Below are 19,696 nucleotides of genomic sequence, written 5' to 3'. Positions count from 1 at the left end.
ATGTCAATTTACTTGAGTGACCAGCCTGCATAGTATGCAATGGACAATACAGTTCGTATAGTAGTAGGTTTTACAACAGGACTATAAGTCTCACTGTAGTCTAGACCAGGGTGTTGTTGAAATCCCTTAGCAATAAGGCGCACCTTGTGGCATTCGACAGAGCCATCAGCCTTTCTCTTGAATATAAACACCCATTTGCACCCCACGACATTCTTGACTGTCATTGGAGGAACAAGAGACCATGTGTGATTTTTGAGTAATGCATTGAACTCAACTTGCATCGCATTGCACCACTCATTGATCTTGAGAACATTAGAGAAGCAAGTAGGTTCTATAAGTGCAGATTCAGATAGTGGAGCCCGAGGTAAAGGGTATCTAACAGTGCCATTTGTGAGTTGTCGTAGCTATCTAATGTTATTTTGAGATCTTGTTCGCATAGGATGTAGTTTAGGAGGGGCCGAGTCCAGAGGTTGGACAGGAGAGACATGTGGCTCTACTTGAGGTGAAGAAGAACTAGAAGGTGTGTGAGAGATGATGGAAGTATTAGGTAAAGATGAGAGAATTGGAGTAGAACCCGAGATGTTTGGAGAAGTTATTGGAAGAGAGAATAAGCTATAAATGGTAGGATGTGGGGTAGTCAAAACAGATGGTAATGGTTTTGGGAAAAAGGGAAAAACAGTTTCGTGAAAGACCACATCAGGAGAGATATACATTCGGCCTGATTCAAGATGATAACATTTGTAGCCTTTGCAATGCGAGCTGTAACCTAAGAAGACACATTGTTTGGAGCGGAAGGAAAACTTTTGTGAATTATAAGGTCTGAGATTAGGAAAGCAAGTACATCCAAAATTTTTAAGGAATTTATAGTCAGGGGAACGAGAGAATTGTTTCTCAAAGGGAGAAAGATATTTCAGCAAGGCAGGGGTAATCGATTTATTAAATAGCATGAAGTGAGACAAGCTTCATCCCAAAAGGTTTTGGGAAGATAGCTATCAGCAAGAAGAGCTAAGGTGGTGTCAATGAGATGTCGATGTTTCCTTTCAACGCACCCTTGTTGTTGATGTGTGTGGGGGCAGGAAACACGATGAACAATTCCAATGGATTGAAAATATTTACTGAGGTTGTTACTCTCCACCCCAGTCAATTTGTACACTTTTAATTTTGGAGTTGAGTAAGTGTTCAATCATGGTTTGAAATTTAATAAAAACAGACATAACATCAGATTTTGCTTGAATGGGAAACACCCAAATAAATCGACTAAAGGCGTCAATAAAAGAAACATAGTAGCGATTTCCATTGATAGAAAGAGTTGGGGAATGACCCCAAACATCTGAATAAAGTAGTTCTAAAGGATTACAAATACTGGAATTTGAAATTGAAAATGGCAGTTGATGACACTTGGCCTGGGGGTAGGGACTGATTGCCTTATGAGTGGAGATTGGTAGACAAAATTTAGATAAAACATGGTTGACAATCCAAAGGACTGGATGTCCCAAGTGTTTGTGCCAACGATGGGCGGTAGTCCTCTCACCAACAAGTGCTTGAGGTATTGATGAAGACATAGACGAAGGAGAGTGTTGATAGAGGCCATGCTTAAGCGGGCCTTGATGAATTTGAGTCCTAGTCTTCCAGTCCTTGATAACAAAATGAGGAGGATAAAATTCAAAGCAAATTGGCGTACTGAAAGAAGATTTTTGCAGATTAAGGGAACATGAAGCAATTGTTTTAGCAGAAATTTGTGACGAGAGAGAGAAAGAGGCACAAAGCCAATATGGTTAATGGACAAACCTATTCCATTACCTATGCGAATATGATCTGGCCAGTGTATTCCTCGGAAGACATGTTGAGATTCTGTAGATCATTTGTGATATGGTGAGTGGCACCAGTATCAGGATACTAGTTTTCCTCAGAGGGCAGCGATGGATACGAATAAAATGTCTGAGGATGAGGTGCAGCCGCTAATGCTAGAACAAGGCGTTGGTAGCGCCTAGGAGCCATGTGACCGATCTTTCCACAAAGCTGGCAGATAGGCCAAGAAGGTGAGGCTGAATCTTGAGAGAAGTTGGTGCCACGACCACGGTTGCTAGATGGAGAACCACAGCCACGATAGGGGCTACATCCACTGAAAGAAGAACCAGGACCCCGATAGCCACGTCCATGAGGCAAGGGAGCCCAAGCAGAAAAATGGGCTGATGGCTGTGATTGCTCATTTGGATTAGAGATGATGCTCAATACGCATCTCATGGGCAAGAAGATGTCCATACAATTCATCTAAGGATAATGGATTCAGATGAGTGGTTACAGAAGGACCAATTGGATCATACTCTGATTCGAGGCCAGCAAGAAGGTGGGAAACACTTTCAAAGTCGTTTAAATGTTGTCCGGCAGCAGCCAAGTTATTACTCATGGTCTTGATACTCTTATATTCAGTGATGGAGGAGTTACCTTCCTTGGGCGTGGCAAGTTGGTAATGAATCTGCATTACACGAGATCGTTCTTGGGAGGCAAACATGGTGACTAATGTTGCCTAGAGATCATGGGCAGTAGCACATCCTACAGCTTGAACAACGAGGGGCTCTGTGAGTGTGGAGATCAGCATGTTGAGGATCATTTGGTCACGTTGACACCAGGTAAGGAATTTGAGGTTTGCCATGGTGACAGGAGCACCAGCATCAGTGCTGGTATTGGAGATGGTCTGGACTGGAGGTCGAGAGGTGCCATCCAGGAAACCATATGCATCTTGGCCTCTAATGTAAGCCAGAATTTGAGTTCTCCAACACGTGAAGTTGTCGTTGGAGAGCTTGATATTCAAGGTGTGGTTCATTTTGGGGATGGTGAAGAAGACATTGGAACAGGAAGGGTTCATGGAGTGGGGTGGTGAGGTGTTGGAGGATGTTGTGGAATTGGATTGAGACATATTGATGGAGAGAAAAGAAAAGACATTAGGAGTTACATTCTTATCTTATTTGGGGTAGAGTGGGTTATGCCTCGAACGGTGTTGGAGTTGTTGACTAGTTGGGGTGCGTCGATTGGGAATGGTCGTGCTAAAGAAGCTTGGTTAGCTCCATTGTGTTTATTGTGGTGTATTTGGCAGGAACGGAATGCGCGGCTCTTTGAAGATGTTTGACATCAATGGTGGAGCTACGGAAGCGTTTGCTTAATATGTTATATATTTGGATAGCGTCCCATCATTGCTTGAATGATTTTACTTATGTAGACTTTTTAAATTTATTCTCTTCTTGTCCTATTTCGGGACTCTCCTGTATACTTCTCGTGTATAAGGGTTGCGTCTCTCTGCACTTTTAATGAATTGAATTACAATTACTTATCAAAAAAAAGAAAAGAAAAGACCTTAGTCTATATTTGGCTCTGATACCATAAAAGAACTCTTAATATTAGGTTACTGAATCAGTATTCTCTCTTGCTTATCTAAGTGAGCTTGTATTGATATATAGAGAATACATGATAAGGTTGTTTACAAGATAACTCTAACTCTAACTCTGATACAAACCTAGATAGGATTCTGTTTACTGATATACAACTAGAACTCTTCTTCCTATACTTATCTTCTCATGCCTTATCACTCGGATGCTTATCATGAGGTTCACTTGGACTCTTACTCTTGACTTGATCATTATGAAGTAGATGAGATGTAGTAGAAGTCTTATGTGCGTTAATAGTGAGCAGCCACCATAGAACCACCTTGTTTTCCTTGTCCTTTTCTTTTTCTTCTCCCCACTCCCCAGGTCAACAAGAGAAACAAGTGTCTTTAATTAAAGCCCTTTTGGTATATCTTTATGTAATTCATAAAAGACCCACATTTCATTATTTTTATTTAGCCAGCTTGCTATAATGACCATATTGGAGCATGTTAACAAAAAAAGAGAGTCAGCTTTAATGTGTTGTTTATTTGGGTTTTTAATGATAGAATTGTTATCATGTATGTGGTATTTCAGTAATTTAAAGACTAAATTAGTTTGCAGTCTACATTATAAGTTTGTTGCTGATAGGATTTCTTTAATTACTGTCCTTGGGGACTAGTTGAATCCTATTTCTGGATTTAGTAAATCTTGTTCTACAAATTCCTATCCTCCATGACTTTCTCTTCTCTTGAACTATGGGTTGTCAGAAGCCTTTTATTTTGGTTTAATATTCTGACCTTGTTAGAAGAATTTTTTTTCCTTGCCTATTAGAATTTTTTTAGAATCTATAAATAAAAGGACCAAAACAAGGTTAATTTTGCCTATAAAATTTTTGAGTTTGCTTTCTGTTGGACTGGCTTGGAAAAGATTGTAATAGTCACTCTGTCAGTAGTCAAGAAATCAACAAAATTTCATCTTGTCAATTTTCTTTTAAAATGGTATAGTTTTATTTGTTTATGTTCTTCCTTCACGAGGCCAGTTTGATTTAGTCCTCTCCCTAAGATTGGTTTAGCATGGATTTTGTCTATGATGAGGAAAAAGAAACTTAGATAGTGAGTTTAGAGAGCTTCAAGGAAAGAGGTCAGTAGTATTATAAAATATAATTCCCTGAGCTTGCTCAATCTACAGTCTCCAGGGCTTGTTGAACTGCGGCTTAAATGGCCCCTTTGTCTATAAACATTAGTTGTTTATAACTATCACTTTGTGAAAGAGAAAATTACCACGGTGAATTGTGGAAATGGATAAGCAGATGATGCAGAGCCATGTTTGTTTTATTTGATATAGTTTGGCTATCCCTATTTAGAAATAAAGTAGCAGGTCACATATACTAGAAAATCTTCTTAGGGTGTTTCCAATGAATTATACTTGGCATCTTCTGAGGGCGTTCTCTATGAAATTACCTGCCCTGGTGTATTGTGGAATAGAAAAAAATTTGTGGAATTTTACTAGTAGATTTATGGAGATGTTATCCCTATCTGCTTGATGTGGTATTTGTTCTATACAGGTGGAACCAGCCACTCTTATTCCGTTGGCCAATGGATGCAAACAAGTGTTTCTGGTATATCTCTGGTGATTTTATTTTATTATTATAGGAGTTCCAGGTCATATGCTAATTATCATATTTCCTTTTGTTTCTGACATTTTTTTAGAATCCTGGTCAAAATTCATAAGATATAATGGCCTGCGTGTGAACCTGGTCACATATGGGCCGGCGCTTGGGAAATAAAAGCTTTAGCTCATGATTAGTTCTGTTTGTTTTTAGGTTGGCGATCCAGTTCAACTGCCAGCAACTGTAATTTCTCCTGCTGCCGAGAAATTTGGGTATAACCCTTTTCGTTTACGAACATTATGTCTTTTGGTTGGTTTCTATTTAAAGCTTCTGATGCATATAATTTTTCTCTCATATATTTTCAAAATTAAAGATATGGGACGAGTTTGTTTAAGAGATTACAGCGGGCTGGTTATCCAGTGACGATGCTGAAGACACAGTACCGAATGCATCCAGAGGTTAGATCAGATTTATCTAAATGAAATTTTAAAAGATAGCTTGTTACTTGGGAGCCACATCACTGTACAAAAAAAATCCAACACGGGGAATTGTAATAAAGTAGGATATGTTCAAAAAATCCAATATGTACTTAGAAAAATCCATGATCTGTTGACTGTCCTTTATGTAGTTTGAAATCTCTCACTATAGGATATTATTGTTCTTTCAAGACTTTGAAGAGTTGCAATGAGGTGATTAACAAGTAAGCGTACTGCAGATGTTCCACCATATCCATGATAGCCCAGCTTTACCCTTTTTCCGATGCTTTGCAAGCTTCTGATGTCTGTCTGACCTGTCCAAGTTGTATCCATATCCTGAATGCGTCTGATTCAACCTGGAATAAATAGTGGAGAGTATCCGTTCTCTGTTGATAACAGTTCTGATTATCATCTAAGTTGTGATAATTGATACTGCTTATATAAAGACAAGTGATTGCTACTGATGTCAATTAGCACTTCCACAATCCCATTGGACAAACCTGATCTTGTTCAGTAGGGTCTAGGCCTGAAGTGTTGATCATGGTAGTAATGTAACAGTGCAATACAGTGGCTGATAATAGAAATCCTGTGATCGATTTTGACCTAATTAGTAAATTTATAAAAATGTTGCCTGCTACAAGGTTCTTATAAGCATTCTGTCAAGTATACTCTTTAGTTTTTTGAAGGGGGGTCAGTTACTTCTCTCTTTTTCTCTTCAAAGTGAAATATTGTATTAGTGAGTATACTTTCTCATGAGTTTTTCAAACCATTCTTTTCAAGCAGATAAGAAGCTTTCCTTCAAGGGAGTTTTATGCAGAGTCATTGGAGGATGGGCCTAATATTGAAGTGCATACAAGCCGTTCTTGGCATGAATACCACTGCTTTGGACCATTTTGCTTTTTTGATTTGCATGAAGGGAAAGAATCCAAGCTCTCAGGGAGTGAGTCTTGGGTAAATGTTGATGAGGTTGAGTTTGTTCTCCTCATGTATCATAAGTTGGTGAGCATGTATCCAGAGCTCAAGTCAAGTTCTCAGCTTGCAATTATATCGCCCTATAGCCAACAAGTAAAGCTCCTCAGAGACCGTTTTAAGAATACCTTTGGAGTGGATTCAAATAAAGTGGTTGATATTACTACTGTCGATGGTTGCCAGGTAAATGGTAGTATCTTCCTGCTTATAAGACTACATGCATTTAAAATTTCTTCCTGTGAGATTCATCAAAAAAAAAAAAAAAAAATCTTCCTCCGAGTATCTTGAACTTTATTTTTTTAGGATGTATGAAAAGTTGGCATGCTGCTAATCACAAAGCACAAAAGTGTGCAAGCTGGATTCTGTTGCAATTCTTTGTGGAAGAATACTAAGTTAGTTGGTTTAAATCTCACTCAAACCCATCAGGTTGAAAAGTATGAACTTTTTGTCCCTTCAATTAACCCCATACCAGTTCCACTTTTTTGAATTACTATGATTACTAAGTTCTCTGTGGGCTCAATTTTTATTTTTTTCTGTTTGGCTCTAGGTCTGGCAAATAAAATATTGATAAAAGAGTAAGGCTTGTTCTTCTTTTCAGGGACGTGAGAAGGATGTTGCAATATTTTCATGTGTTAGGGCAAGCAAAGATAAAAGCATTGGGTTTCTTGCTGATTTTCGGCGAATGAATGTCGGGATCACCAGAGCAAAGTCTTCTGTCCTGGTATGGCATTATTCTAGGTTTCTATGTAGTCAACAGGAGTTTTGACGTATGCACTTCACCTCCTCTCATGCAAGCTAAGCTTTAACCGTTCTTCAGGTGGTAGGGTCTTCAACAACGTTGAGGAGGGATGAGCACTGGAATAACCTTGTGGAAAGTGCTGAGAAGAGAAATTGTTTTATTAAGGTGAATATTTCTTCACTGAGTTGCTCAAGATTTCGGTTCAGCAATGCATTCAATTTAAGCTTTTCATTGATTATAATAAATCAAACTTATTGCATATTGGAGAGGAAAAGAAAAAATTCAAATTATTCATTAACATCCCAAAATTTTGGATTGTAGTTTTTATATTATTATTAATTAAAACAAAGCTAAATGGCGCTTCCATTCCCGAGAAGAATGGGACGATGGTTAAATTCATGGGTTCAAGTCACAGCAAAGATTTATTTTCCAACAAAAAAGAAAAACATTATTAACTAAAACAAAAGAAAAGAAAAGAAAATCCCTTTACTTTTCTTCGCATCATCAACATTCATCCTATTAATTTATTCATTTTCACAACATATTCCTGTTTATTTCTGAATTTCGAAATATTCCTTGGAGCAAATAACTCCCACCTAACATCCAAACTAACAATTTCCTCCTGCAGGTTTCCAAGCCCTATACCTCATTTTTCACCTATGGAAATCTGGATTCTATGAAAGTGAAGAATGTTGAACCCGGGGAGACAGGACAGGATGATGAGGATGTAACCCTTCATGATAATCCTGGGGATGCTGACCAGAGGCTGGCAGATGACCATGACTATGGTGATGGGGATGGGGAGATGGATGATGGGGGCTTTGATGATGAGTAACTCCAAACATTACTTGGATTATCTTACGGAAATCAATCACATTACAATTTCAGGTACCCACCAACATTTTTTTTTTTTTTTTTTTTTTTGTGTATTTTTCATTAAAATGATCATTTTTGGTGGAGTTTTCGAAATCAGAGCGGCAGCTGTTTTAGTCAATGCCAAGTCTTCATTGATGGCAGTGACGTATTAGGAGTGTGATATGTAGAGGCTTCACAAGACTTGTGTGCTTAACGCAGCATCCCCTTGAGCCTATTTATGCATTTGTGTAACATCAAATTTTGCTCCTTTGATGCATCCTTTTTTTTTTTTTTTGGTTCGGCTATGCTCCTTTCATATTATCCACAAAGTACTTATCCAATATATATAATGCTAGGTTAGGGTTAGAATGCATTTCTTGGGTTTTTTACTAATTAAGAAAAATAAAAGGGAGTGTTAATTTATAGATGTGTTAATCACAAGCAAGCAAGCCATTGTGTATATCTCTTAATGTAGTTTTGAATGAAGAGTTAGTTGTTACAAAAAATTTATGATTTTGGTTTTAAATTCCAGTCAAGTTTTTTTTAAAAAAAAAATTTAACTAACACTTGACCATTATTGCAGATAGCGGTTTTAAGGTAAGCAGATACGGCTAATAATTACACCTATATATATATATAAATTCATTAAAACGATGTTGTTTTTGTGTTTAATACCCATAATGGGGTGTTTGTATTATTTTTTTTTTTTTTTTTTTTTTTAAGCTAGAATGTAGAATCAAGATATGGATTTCATCTAAAAAAAATTGCAAAATGCATTATCAGTCCTTGTGGTGGCATAATTTACAAATTGCTCCCTATTAAAGTGAATTCAAAAGTCCATGTATTGGCCTAATTTTCAAATCGCTCTCTAGAGCCAAAGTCCATTAAAAATCTTGACACATTTTGTTAGGTTCAACGTGAGCACTAATAAGATGATGACATGTAGCATTTTTAATAAAAATGTAAAAAAAAATATTAAAAATAAAAATGTAAAAAAGTTTTTAACAATTATTATTTTTTTTAAAAAAAAAAAAAAAAAAAAAAAAAGTGGTGGCTACTAGATGGGCAACCACCTCTTTGGAGGGTGGCCCACCCACATAGATGACCACTTATCTATATATATAAACCAAGCTCCTAGGCTGCATAGCCATACACCTTCCCCAATCTTCCCCACACAACATAATGGATTCTGAATTAGTTAAGCCAAATTTCTCATCCGCGTGGCTTCACCAAGTATGCTTTGCTATCGTAATATTAATGAGAAATGTTATATGTGCTTAAACTTTTATAAAGAGATTCTTATTAAGATGATGTGGAGCTTATTTATTGATACTCGTAGCATTTGTTTTGATAATCTCCACATCAGTTAGTAAGACTCATTTTGTAAAAATTTAGGTACATGGAGCATTTTTCAATATTAATTGGTGAAGTGTTATTAATGCCCAAATCAAATTGTTGACAGTTTATCTTTTTTAGGCTCAAAAAACATTACTCTTACAAACTTGGTAAATTATATGTGATTTTGTAAGGATATTGAATGTGTAATAGCACGTTAGATGCTAATATATTAATAATACAATGAAAAAACACCCACACATAGCGCTAGTTATAGGCTAGTTTGTGTTAGGCAAAATATGACCAAAACTGTGTCTGAGCAACACTTGCATAATTTGCCAAACCATTACGGATGCTGCAATGTGATCTACACATTAAATAGAAACTCGGTACGACGGATCGACCATTTTCAGGATGAACAAGTTGCCTTTGTCTCCTCTGGATACTCTGTCAAAAAAAAAAAAAAAAAAAATCAATGTCAAGTAAATGAAGCAGTCTCTCTCCTGGTGCAACTATAAGCTATTCGATTTTCTTTTTTCCTTTTTTTCTTTTACTTTTTTCTGGCAAGAAGCATCTGAGATCAAACGAAAGAAAAAGGCGTAATTGAGGAATTCATCACACATTAAATTATTATCTTTCATCTTTAAGAGGTAAAAGTTTAAATGATGAACAAATTACCATGTGGGTTTCAAGTAGATAATGATGATTGGTGATGGAGAAATCAGGAGAAACGGCTTATGATGCACTAATTAACTCTGTATATATATTCCTTGGAAACTTTCACATATGGAATAAAACAAAAGGGCATCATATGGACCAATAGTCCTAGGCCATCTCTTTTCTTGAGCTAATGCATAAAGCTTCAAAATACTTCCACTCACCACCACCTTTCAGCTATGTAAATAATAAATTATTGGCAATTGGAGAGAGATTTCTTTTCAATCTACATTCATTCTTCGCCTATCCCACTTCACTACTTTACACCTATCCTTGAACGAAAGGAGAGAAGTTCACCTTTCTTTCAATGGAAGCCGATTCACCATGTATCTTACAGTTCAAGCTCTTCACTATATTGTTTTCTGCTGTGGCAATTACAGTTTAAAACTCTTCACAATATTAAGTTAGGTTTTTTATTGGCCAATTTGGTGCTCAAAATAAATGTATGCGTGTAAAACTTGGTGGGGGTAGTTTTTGTACTTGGGGTAAGTGTCAAATTTCTTCATAAATGTCAAGTACACAATACCCCGTTCGCATATCTGTCCACTCATGTCCGGACAAGCAATGTTAAATGGAGTCATAGTGATAGTATGGCCCGTTCGCAAATCCGTCTGCACATGCCAAACCAAGCAATGAAAGATGGAGTCATAGAACATCATGTTTGCAAATCCGTCCACACATGTCCAGATGTGGCATTTAAATTAAAGTCACAAAAAGCTTTGTCCGCAAATGCATTTGCTAAGTTCGAATGCCACCAGGGTTAAATGCATGGAACCCTAGCCATGCCCGGACAAGCTTACTAACACGTCTAGACACTGCCAATTGAATTACACGTTTTAGTGTTCTAATTGGACTAAGATGCTGGGGTATTGACTTAAGGTATTTAAGGGCTCGCTATACACGACTTTCAAGCGGCTGAATCCATTATTTTGTTTGAGCCAAGAGAACACTTCACCACCGAAGGCTAAACTTTGCACTCTCTCTTGGAGTTTGATTACCACACACACATAGAAGATTAACCTTCAGCCATTGGAGTTTCGGAGTGTGAGACGAGATCAAATTGAAGATTGGACAGAGTTCTAGAGCTACGGTACAAGGGTATTTACAAAGGTTTTGTAATATTGATTGCTTGTATACATTACTTCATTAGTGGACTAATTTCCTCGGTTTGGCTTTCGCATAGTGTTTTTACCTTTGAAGAGTTCATCAAAGGGTTTCACTCGTAACCAAAATCTTGTGTATTCTTTTATATGCTTTATTTGATTTTTGTTGGTTGTTGTGTGTTAGAAAACTCTGTGATTAGTAATAATAAATTATTTGAATTGGTTTTAAATTGTGATCAACACCTATTCACCCCCTCTAGGTGTAGTTTGGGGTCTAAATAGAACTTTCAAGTGGTATCGGAGCGAGATACAATCCGTTTGGATTAACCTCCAGAGTTTGTTCATTGACCCTAGTTTTCATGGCACAATCTCAGTCTCTGTCCTCACCCCTTACTTTGATGGAAAAAATTATGCGTACTGGAAAGTCCGCATGAGAGCATTCCTCAAGTCTTTAGATGAGCGTGTTTGGGTTGTTGTAGATAAAGCGTGGAATAGACCTACTACCAACATAGACACATGGTCCAAAGACAAGCTGAATGCTTGTAATTGGAATAATAAAGGGGTGAATACCATATTTATGGTGGTTTCTCCTGATGAGTTTGAACGCATTTCCATGTGCAAAATTGCCAAAAACTGTTACGCATGAAAGGACCAAGATAGTAACAAATTCAAAACTTCAATTGCTAACTTTTAAGTTTGAAAAAATTCACATGAGAGAGGATGAGACTTTTGACGAGTTCTATGTTAAATGATATAGTTAACTCGAGTTTTTAACCTAGGTGAAAAAAATTCCTAAATCGAGGGTTGTGCAAAAGATCATGAGGCCTTTACGTGAATGTTTCAGACCTAAAGTCATTGCGATTGAAGAGAGTAAGGATCTTGATACTGTTAGAATAGAGGATCTTGCGGGTTCTCTTCAAACCTATGAGCTCTCATTGCCTCAACCCAAAAAGGCCAAATCCATTGTGTTGAAACCAATACAGGAAGAGGCAAATGACTCCTCTTGATGAGAAATCATTGAATGAAAAGGGAACCCTAGGAACAAGCCTTCTAAAGGTACTGAGAAGTCAAAAGGTGATTCTCATGGAGTCTCCCTTGGTAAGAAAGACAAAGGGAAGAAGGATAAAAACACCCAAGGCATCAAGTGCTATGAGTGTTCTGGCTTTGGATACATTAGGGCTGAGTGCCCAAACTAAAAGAAGTTAAAGGGTAAGACTATGAACGTTACCCTTAGTGATGAGTTTGATTTTGAAGACTCTGATGATTCTGATTCACCTGATGAGGATGGGAATTACTTAGCTTCCATTGCTTCTGTTGGGAGCAGCCATGAGTCTAGTGTGCATGTCACACCTAACATTGTTTATTCATCCGAGGATGATTCTGAAGATGTTGATGGCTTGCAAGAAACCTACGAAAAGCTTTTTGAAGAGTGCGCGAAGCTTAAGAAATTATTGATGCAAAAGCTACTATTTCTGTCACTTTACAATGTGTACAAGATAACGTTTCCTGGTAGTTATTTGGCTCCTACTCAGCTTTGTTCCTTTCTACTCTTTTTTCTAAAAAAAAATAAAAAATTACTTTTGAACCAAAATAAAGTAATACCACATTAAATTTTTCAGATTCTTGAGATCAATTAGTTTGCTTTTAATCAAGTATGTATAAGCATGTATTTAACTTTATTGGACAAATGAAATGCATTTAACTTAAAGTTTTGAAACATGATCTATCTCAAAACATATTTCCTCACTACTAGCATTTAGTGCTAATAACTCATATGTTATGCTTGCTTCTTACTACCAAAATGAAGTTAAGAGTTGGCTGGAGCAGGCAACAGAAAAGGAATTTGGAAGCCTACAGTCGAGTTCACAGGATAGTTTTCAAAGTTATATGAACAGCATATCCGAAACATTAACTTACCGCAATTCTTCATCCAAATATGTAATTTCCAGTTCACCACGAGCTCTTCCCGGTGCCTTAATGGGTATCTGTATACCAAGATGAAATAAATCATATATGCTAAAAGTAAAGTACTCAATAGAAATTCAGAGATGTGCATACAAATTGTTTTGGTAGATACTTTGATGATATATCAATGTGAAGCAAAAGAAGCTTCATAGCATTTAGGATAGTGTAATATAACATATTTAGGATGCTTGCTCTTCCGCCAGAAGGGAGGACAGTTAATGCTAAGTTGAAGTGTACATGTGTGTGTTTCCGCATTTTCCCCCTTGGGGGTGGTCATGCTATAGAGGCTTGGCGGTTAGCTCCTTTATGCTTGCTGTGGTGTATTTGGAAGGAGCGGAATGCTCGGCTGTTTGAAGATGTAGAGACATCCATGGTGGAACTACGGAAGCGGTTGCTCAATACTTTATATTTTTGGATAGCGCCCCATCTTAGTTTGAGTGTTTTTACTTATGTAGAATTTTTAAATTTATTCTCTGTTCGTCCCTGTTAGGGGTTCTCTTGTATACTTCCTGTGTATAAGGGTTGCGCCCCTTTGCGTTTTTTTATATAATTGTAATTACTTATCAAAAAAAAAAATATATATGATACCTAAATTTAAGTCACAAGTCAAAAGATTGAGGTGGGGAAACACCCACCAGTGTACAGTGACATCTCCAAGTCTTCTTTCAAAAGAAAAATCAAGAGAATGATGACCCCAAGATTACTTACCAAACCTGCAATTTTGAAATTATCAAATTTCACGGCCACTTTTCTTGCATTAAGAGGTGTTAAATCTGCCGTTACCTACAAAATGTTGATAAATTTATTCAGGCAATTGTAAGCACAAGAATGCATCAGTCTCTAAATATATGGTCATTGTCCCACAAGCAGAAGAGTATATAACTAGAAATTTGATTTGTTTGTAGCTGTAAAAATGAGTTTTTAAATGCTATGTTCAACATCATTGGGGCAGTGTTGCGAGATGACAAAATAAAGTCAACCTTGGCACTGACAATTTGTAGAAGCCAATTTGGGAGGACTTTGGTAACCCCAATTTTTTTAAAAATCTTCATAAAAATATTATTTCTATACCATGGCCCTGTCAATGATCACTTTTCCACCCCTAGATGGCTAGATGATTTAGCTTTCTACTCTACTACTCTTTGTATCTATGTATTTATTTATTTACGTGGGTTTAGACCCCCTAAGCAAAAAATTATGGTTTCACCCCTGGTCAGGGTGATCAATTAGGAGCAACTTTGAAACCTCTAAAACACTATCAGATAACGTTTTCACCTTTTTTTTTTTTTTTTTTTTTTTCTTTTCCATTTTTTCATATAGTATATATCTTTAGATCTATAGCAGCATATGTTAGAATGCTATGCAAGACTCTGCATTTTTTATCTCACCGTTCTTAAGTTTTCCTACCTTATTCTTGTCATTTTCAAATAAAAGGAGCATTATAGTTACCGAGGCATAAGGTGAATGAAAATATTTTAGTCAAAGCAACTTACTAAATATGATTTTGTTGGAACAAGTGGCTCATATTCTCTTGGGTATAGAGAGTAATACGACAGTACCAGTATAGTGGCCAGTTAGATATTTTGAAATTTTTCAAAATACGTTCATACAATTAGGGTTTACTTATAAATATACTGTAACCCTAAATCATTATTATTGAAATATAGTTGTACTCGTGTGGACGTAGGTACATTGCCGAACCACGTAAATTTGTGTCTTGATTTTCTCTTGCTCTCTCCCTTTTTAATTCCATATTATTCATCATTATTGTGCACAATAACAACAAACTTATTGTTAATGCTTGTACTAAATAATCATGGTCGAAACACAAAAATAAGAAAAAGAAGCAGAAGTTAAACGCAAGGAGCGAATATATTGTATATACCTGGTTGAAGAATGGCCAAGATTCCATGTTCTGGGCCCTAAGTGTATCCACATTGATTGCTTGGTAGTTTGCACTCGATCTCAGAAATTTGGGTCTCTGTTAAAACATTACTTTCCAGGTGATTGCAATTTATACGACCAACAAAAAAGTGAAGATATCCAATTTTAAATTTTTTTTTTTTTTTTTTTTTTTTTGATGAAAGAAAACTTTTATAAACCAACACAAACTATTACAAGCCCTCCAGTGAAAACTGGAACAAAATCTCAAAGAGACAAACAACACCCACCCAACACACTACACAGCCTGTAGTACCCATTAGAACAAGAAAGCAAGAAAGCGAAAGAACCGCTACAACCTGCTGTCTAAACAATCAAACTACAAGAGCATCAAACTCCAGCCCCATCTACAAACAATAAGCACAAGACTGAACCCAAACCCGCATCTCCAAAATGACCAAGCCACTCGAAAACCCAGAAAAGCAGAACAGAGAAGCAGAAGAGCAGAAGACGATCCCGCCCTCCAATTTTAAATTTTGCATACCTTTATTGTTTGTTCATTTATCATAAAATAAAACGGACCATGTTTTGTAAGAAAAGAGAAAGCAAAGTGATTCTCTAGCAATTCAATACAGTAAATAGGACCAACAAAAGATTAGGAGGGCAGAACTGGATTCAGCTAGCCTCACATGTAGAACACTTAGACAAAATGAATCCAATCAGTTTTCCTTTTGAACTCTCTTTCTTTTCCCAAGTCACATTTGCTTGGAACTCTCTTTGTAGTCTAAACCATGTCAGAATCAGTGATTATTGGTAAGAAGGAAGAGCTTGAAAGCTTGTTTGTGTCTGTGGGGAAGTGAGCAGTGCAGGGGAGACAATTTTATTTTATTTTTTAAAAAAAAGTTTTCTCAACAAAAGCTGCATGTAATCTTGGTCAAACTAGTGAGATGATGCTAAATTTCCTTTTTCATATCAAGCGTAGGTTTTAACACTGTCAAATACAAGACGCGATAGAGGTTCCTAAGATTAGGATAAGTAATGCCAGTGAAACAAAGACAGAAAGAAAGAAGGCATAACACGTGAATAGGTAGAAGAACAAATGACCGTTGAACCTCTTCACATCCCCAATAAGAAATTTACAAATGATGGTTAAGGGAAGAAAATTTGTTAAGCATTGAAGGACAGTAGAAAAATCTTCAGTAAATCGTTCTTGATTCAGCAAAGAACAGTCTCCGACAAAGGGGAACTCTGTTGTGGTAATATTATGTTTGTCCAACCAATTTGACCTCCTAATTCAAGAAACTAGTCGTATTTTCCTCTGTATTTACAAGGGGTTTTATGATCAAGTGAGCCCATTATGAAATTAATGTCACCTTCCTTGCATTAAAAGTAACAACTACAATTAAGCATGACATTTCAAGTATGGAATGTTCCTAGAATTAAAAACCCACAGTAAACTCAAAAGTAAAAACACCAAATCTATAAAAAAACAGTGTCATGTGTTCCAAAAGATTGCTGATGCCTCAGGAAAGACATACATTATAGCTATGCAGATAGAGAATAAAATTCACCTGGGTTTGCAAAATCGATGTTGAAGTAGTGTATATAAGCTCCCATTTGCCATTGAGTAAATTAGATTTGAGTGGTTCCTTTATTGGGTTAACAGCCTCAAGTTTCCGTGCTATCTATTTAAAAACAAAATTTCCAAGTATCAAACAAAATACTGCACATACTGCACAGACATCAGTAATTAAGGTAAGCCGATTTAATTTTTGAGATATAATGACATATCATAATATAAGCATAGCTTAAAAATTACACTAAAGATAGCTTGTGCATAGTCACCATTAGGAGACTACTAAAAAATTATTATGGAAAAACTACACTTACCCCCCCTCAAGCTATCACACAATTTGCAATGTCTCCCTTAATCTTTTAATTTGGTCAATGTATCCTACTGATCTATCTATGGTTGGGGTTGCAATGTCCCATTTCCGTCCCCTAAAATGACCAAAAAAAAAAAAAATCTGCATTAAAAAATCAGAAAATCAAAGAAAAAAAGTTCAGAATAGACTGAAGTTGTGACTTTTTTCGATTTTTCTGAATTTTTTGTCTTTTCTTTCATTTTTCTGTATTTTTGTCATTTTTTTGTCGCGGAAGGGGAACATTGTGATACAAACCGTAGATCATTAGGATACATTAACCAAATTGAAAGATTAGGATGACATTGCAAATTGCGTGGTAGATTGAGGAGGTAAGTGTAGCTATAGGCGGTGTTGTCATTCCAAAGTTAGAAATTTTGGGAGTTTTGGTAGCAAAATTACACACTAAATTAGAAAGAGAACCACCAAAAATATTGAAATTTTTGTTGTATAAGAAATTTTATAAACAATGTAAGTGCAAATAGAAAAATCAAAATAAAGAAAATAATAAAAAGTCTTGGCATCCAAAAATTTGCCTCAATACAAAAAAACAAGAGATTATATCATCTAAGAGTTTTGAAATCGAGGACTCTCTATAAGAAGTCAATAATTAAAAATATCAACCCATAGAAAAACATTAACCATCCAAAAAAAAAAACTGATTTTCTATTTATTTGAGCTATAACCTGAAGCTGCCACCCATTTTCCAAAATAAGTAATTCCATCAAACTACATAAATGCATTATGAGTTGTACTAAAGAAATTAAGATATCACTCATCAAATTGACACATACTTGGATTTTTAGACTTAAAACTTGTGAAGTACATATTCGCTGACATCAATTAGAAAAACTATTTTCATAACAAATTTAATGACACAAAATTTTAGCAAGTTCCAAAATATACAACCAAACCAGTCTTCCTTTAATAGACAAATTTTTCTTATCCATTAATATCTCAATTACCAGACTGTGGACAAGCGCATTATACCAATTTTCAAAGTTCCAAGAAAAATTATACCAAATTTCATTAAAGACATAATTCTAGTAAAAAATAAATAAATTTGAAGAGAGAATAACAAGAACCCAAAAATGAAATCAAAGGAAAGAGGAGACAAGAGTTGAGACCAACCTGATCAACTGTTTGCTGGTCTTCGGCAGTGGCATCGGCTCCGCGATCAAGCGGGGCAATGGCCTGAAGAAGCTCCTCCTTGAGAGTCTTTGCATCTTTGCCTTTGTTCAAGAAAGCAGGAAAGAAAGAAACTTTGGCTCTCCATTTCTCAGGGCCTGAGGTCGTTGAGAGTTTGTGGGAGGTGGGTTTGGCTGGGAACTGAAAGGCAGCGAGAGGAGGAGGAAAGGAGATGAATTTACGAGTTGAAGGCGTAGAGGATTGGGTTGTAGTGAGACTGAGGGTTGAAGGAGTATGAGAAGATAAGGCCATGGACATGGTGTTTCGGTTTCCACTGCATACAGCGTCAGTGGCTTCCGTTTGTTTAATTAATATGTCTTTCTTTACTTTCGATAAGTTAGTTGTACAAGTTGAGAAAGCAGTTGGTTCTAAAATCCCCGTGGACTGTATTTTTTCAATACTAATCCTATTTAGCATACTCGTATACTAAATATTGTCATAAATATAATTTGATAATGCCATAGTGAAAAAAAAAAATTAAAAATAAAAATTGATTTTCATTATTATGATATTCAAGTTGTATGGCAGTCTATTAAGAGTATTGTTATATTACTTATATACCGTATGTTATATAGTAGACTATCATACGACAGAGATAACGTGACAGTAAAAATCTTTATTGATTTTATCTTTTTACAAATTCCTACCGATTCAAATGTTGGATTTCACAGTCATATCATCTTAGTTATAAGGCAGCCGTCTAGCTGTCTACTAAATAACATTACTCTATTTTTATTCACCGCAACTATCCCACAAAGGTTAGTTGAAACTATTACGTTATCATTGCAAAGGAATTGTCTGGCTGTCGGATAAGGGATATTACAAGTTATGAAAGTATGATTTTTGTTTTTTCTTAATTTTAAAAATTAGGAAAAATGTAATTTCAAGTTATGAAATAATTAACCGACAACTCAAAGCTAATATGGACCCTAATCACCTCCCCACGAAAGATAACTACAACTAGTATCTCTCATTTACAATGTTTCGATCGAGTGATTGGTGTTCCTTGAATATTCTTCCTGCTATTTTAATGTCTTAGCTAATCAGTGTTAAGTCTATGTATGACACGTGTCTTAATCTATTTGGTGCAGTTGATGAGTTACATTACCAATTGCCCAATAATTATTCCCCAGGATAGAAAACAAAAGAAAAAAAGTAGATGATAAAATAGCATGAGATAGTTCTAAAAAAAAGTTAAAAAAAAAAAAACAAGGAATTAATTCGAATTAAGATATAGAAGATTAATTCTTTTGAGTTCTACAACAGAGTTATACTAAAACTCCACGATTTTCTTAAAAATGATGATGGATGCTAGAATTTAAATTTAGAGAGCACATTAAGAAATATACTAATAAAATTGTAGACCTGAAAAACTAATCCATAAAGAGAAATTTTATTTTGTATTTCATTGTTTTTCTCTCATCCTTCTTTGCTAATGTGGCATTGTCAATTTGCCATTAAATTTTTATTTTTTATTTTTTAAATTAAGATTGATCCAAAAGTAAATTGACAATTTCACATCAGCAGAAAAAGATAAGAGAGAATGAATGCGCATATAACATGTGATAAGAGGCC

At 35.9% G+C, this 19,696-nt stretch overlaps 2 protein-coding genes across 6 annotated transcripts in view; one reads left to right on the top strand and one right to left on the bottom strand.

Moving 5' to 3' along the window:
* Positions 1-8,712, top strand: part of LOC133882884 (probable helicase MAGATAMA 3) — a 49,181-nt gene extending 40,469 nt beyond the window's left edge. For 2 of the 4 annotated variants that reach the window (XM_062322113.1, XM_062322114.1), the window contains 7 exons: positions 4,927-4,980; positions 5,185-5,243; positions 5,345-5,429; positions 6,231-6,599; positions 7,015-7,137; positions 7,234-7,320; positions 7,784-8,433. In XM_062322113.1, coding sequence (XP_062178097.1) covers positions 4,927-4,980; positions 5,185-5,243; positions 5,345-5,429; positions 6,231-6,599; positions 7,015-7,137; positions 7,234-7,320; positions 7,784-7,990 — 984 coding nt within the window. In that variant the 3' untranslated portion in view covers positions 7,991-8,433. Of the gene's footprint in view, positions 1-4,926; positions 4,981-5,184; positions 5,244-5,344; positions 5,430-6,230; positions 6,600-7,014; positions 7,138-7,233; positions 7,321-7,783; positions 8,434-8,593 lie in introns of those variants that run through there. The other 2 variants (XR_009902747.1, XR_009902746.1) reach the window with 2 other exon arrangements.
* Positions 8,713-9,512: 800 nt separating this feature from the next.
* Positions 9,513-18,446, bottom strand: LOC133880925 (probable plastid-lipid-associated protein 4, chloroplastic). 2 transcript variants are annotated; one of them, XM_062319889.1, is made up of 6 exons: positions 18,065-18,444; positions 16,583-16,696; positions 15,016-15,111; positions 13,839-13,913; positions 13,083-13,150; positions 9,513-9,792 (listed from the first exon to the last, which is right to left on the bottom strand). In XM_062319889.1, the coding sequence occupies exons 1-6, from the start codon at positions 18,377-18,379 to the stop codon at positions 9,720-9,722; spliced, it is 741 nt and encodes a 246-aa protein (XP_062175873.1). In that variant the 5' UTR covers positions 18,380-18,444; the 3' UTR covers positions 9,513-9,719. The 2 variants fall into 2 exon arrangements, with proteins under 2 accessions (XP_062175873.1, XP_062175874.1); XM_062319890.1 differs by lacking the exon at positions 13,839-13,913 and having other exon boundaries at positions 18,065-18,446.
* Positions 18,447-19,696: the final 1,250 nt, after the last annotated feature.

The sequence above is a fragment of the Alnus glutinosa genome, chromosome 11, assembly GCF_958979055.1.
Source record: "Alnus glutinosa chromosome 11, dhAlnGlut1.1, whole genome shotgun sequence".
NCBI lineage: Eukaryota > Viridiplantae > Streptophyta > Magnoliopsida > Fagales > Betulaceae > Alnus > Alnus glutinosa.
The sequence above is the reverse complement of the archived record's forward strand: the minus strand, read 5'-3'. Positions and strand labels throughout refer to the sequence as shown.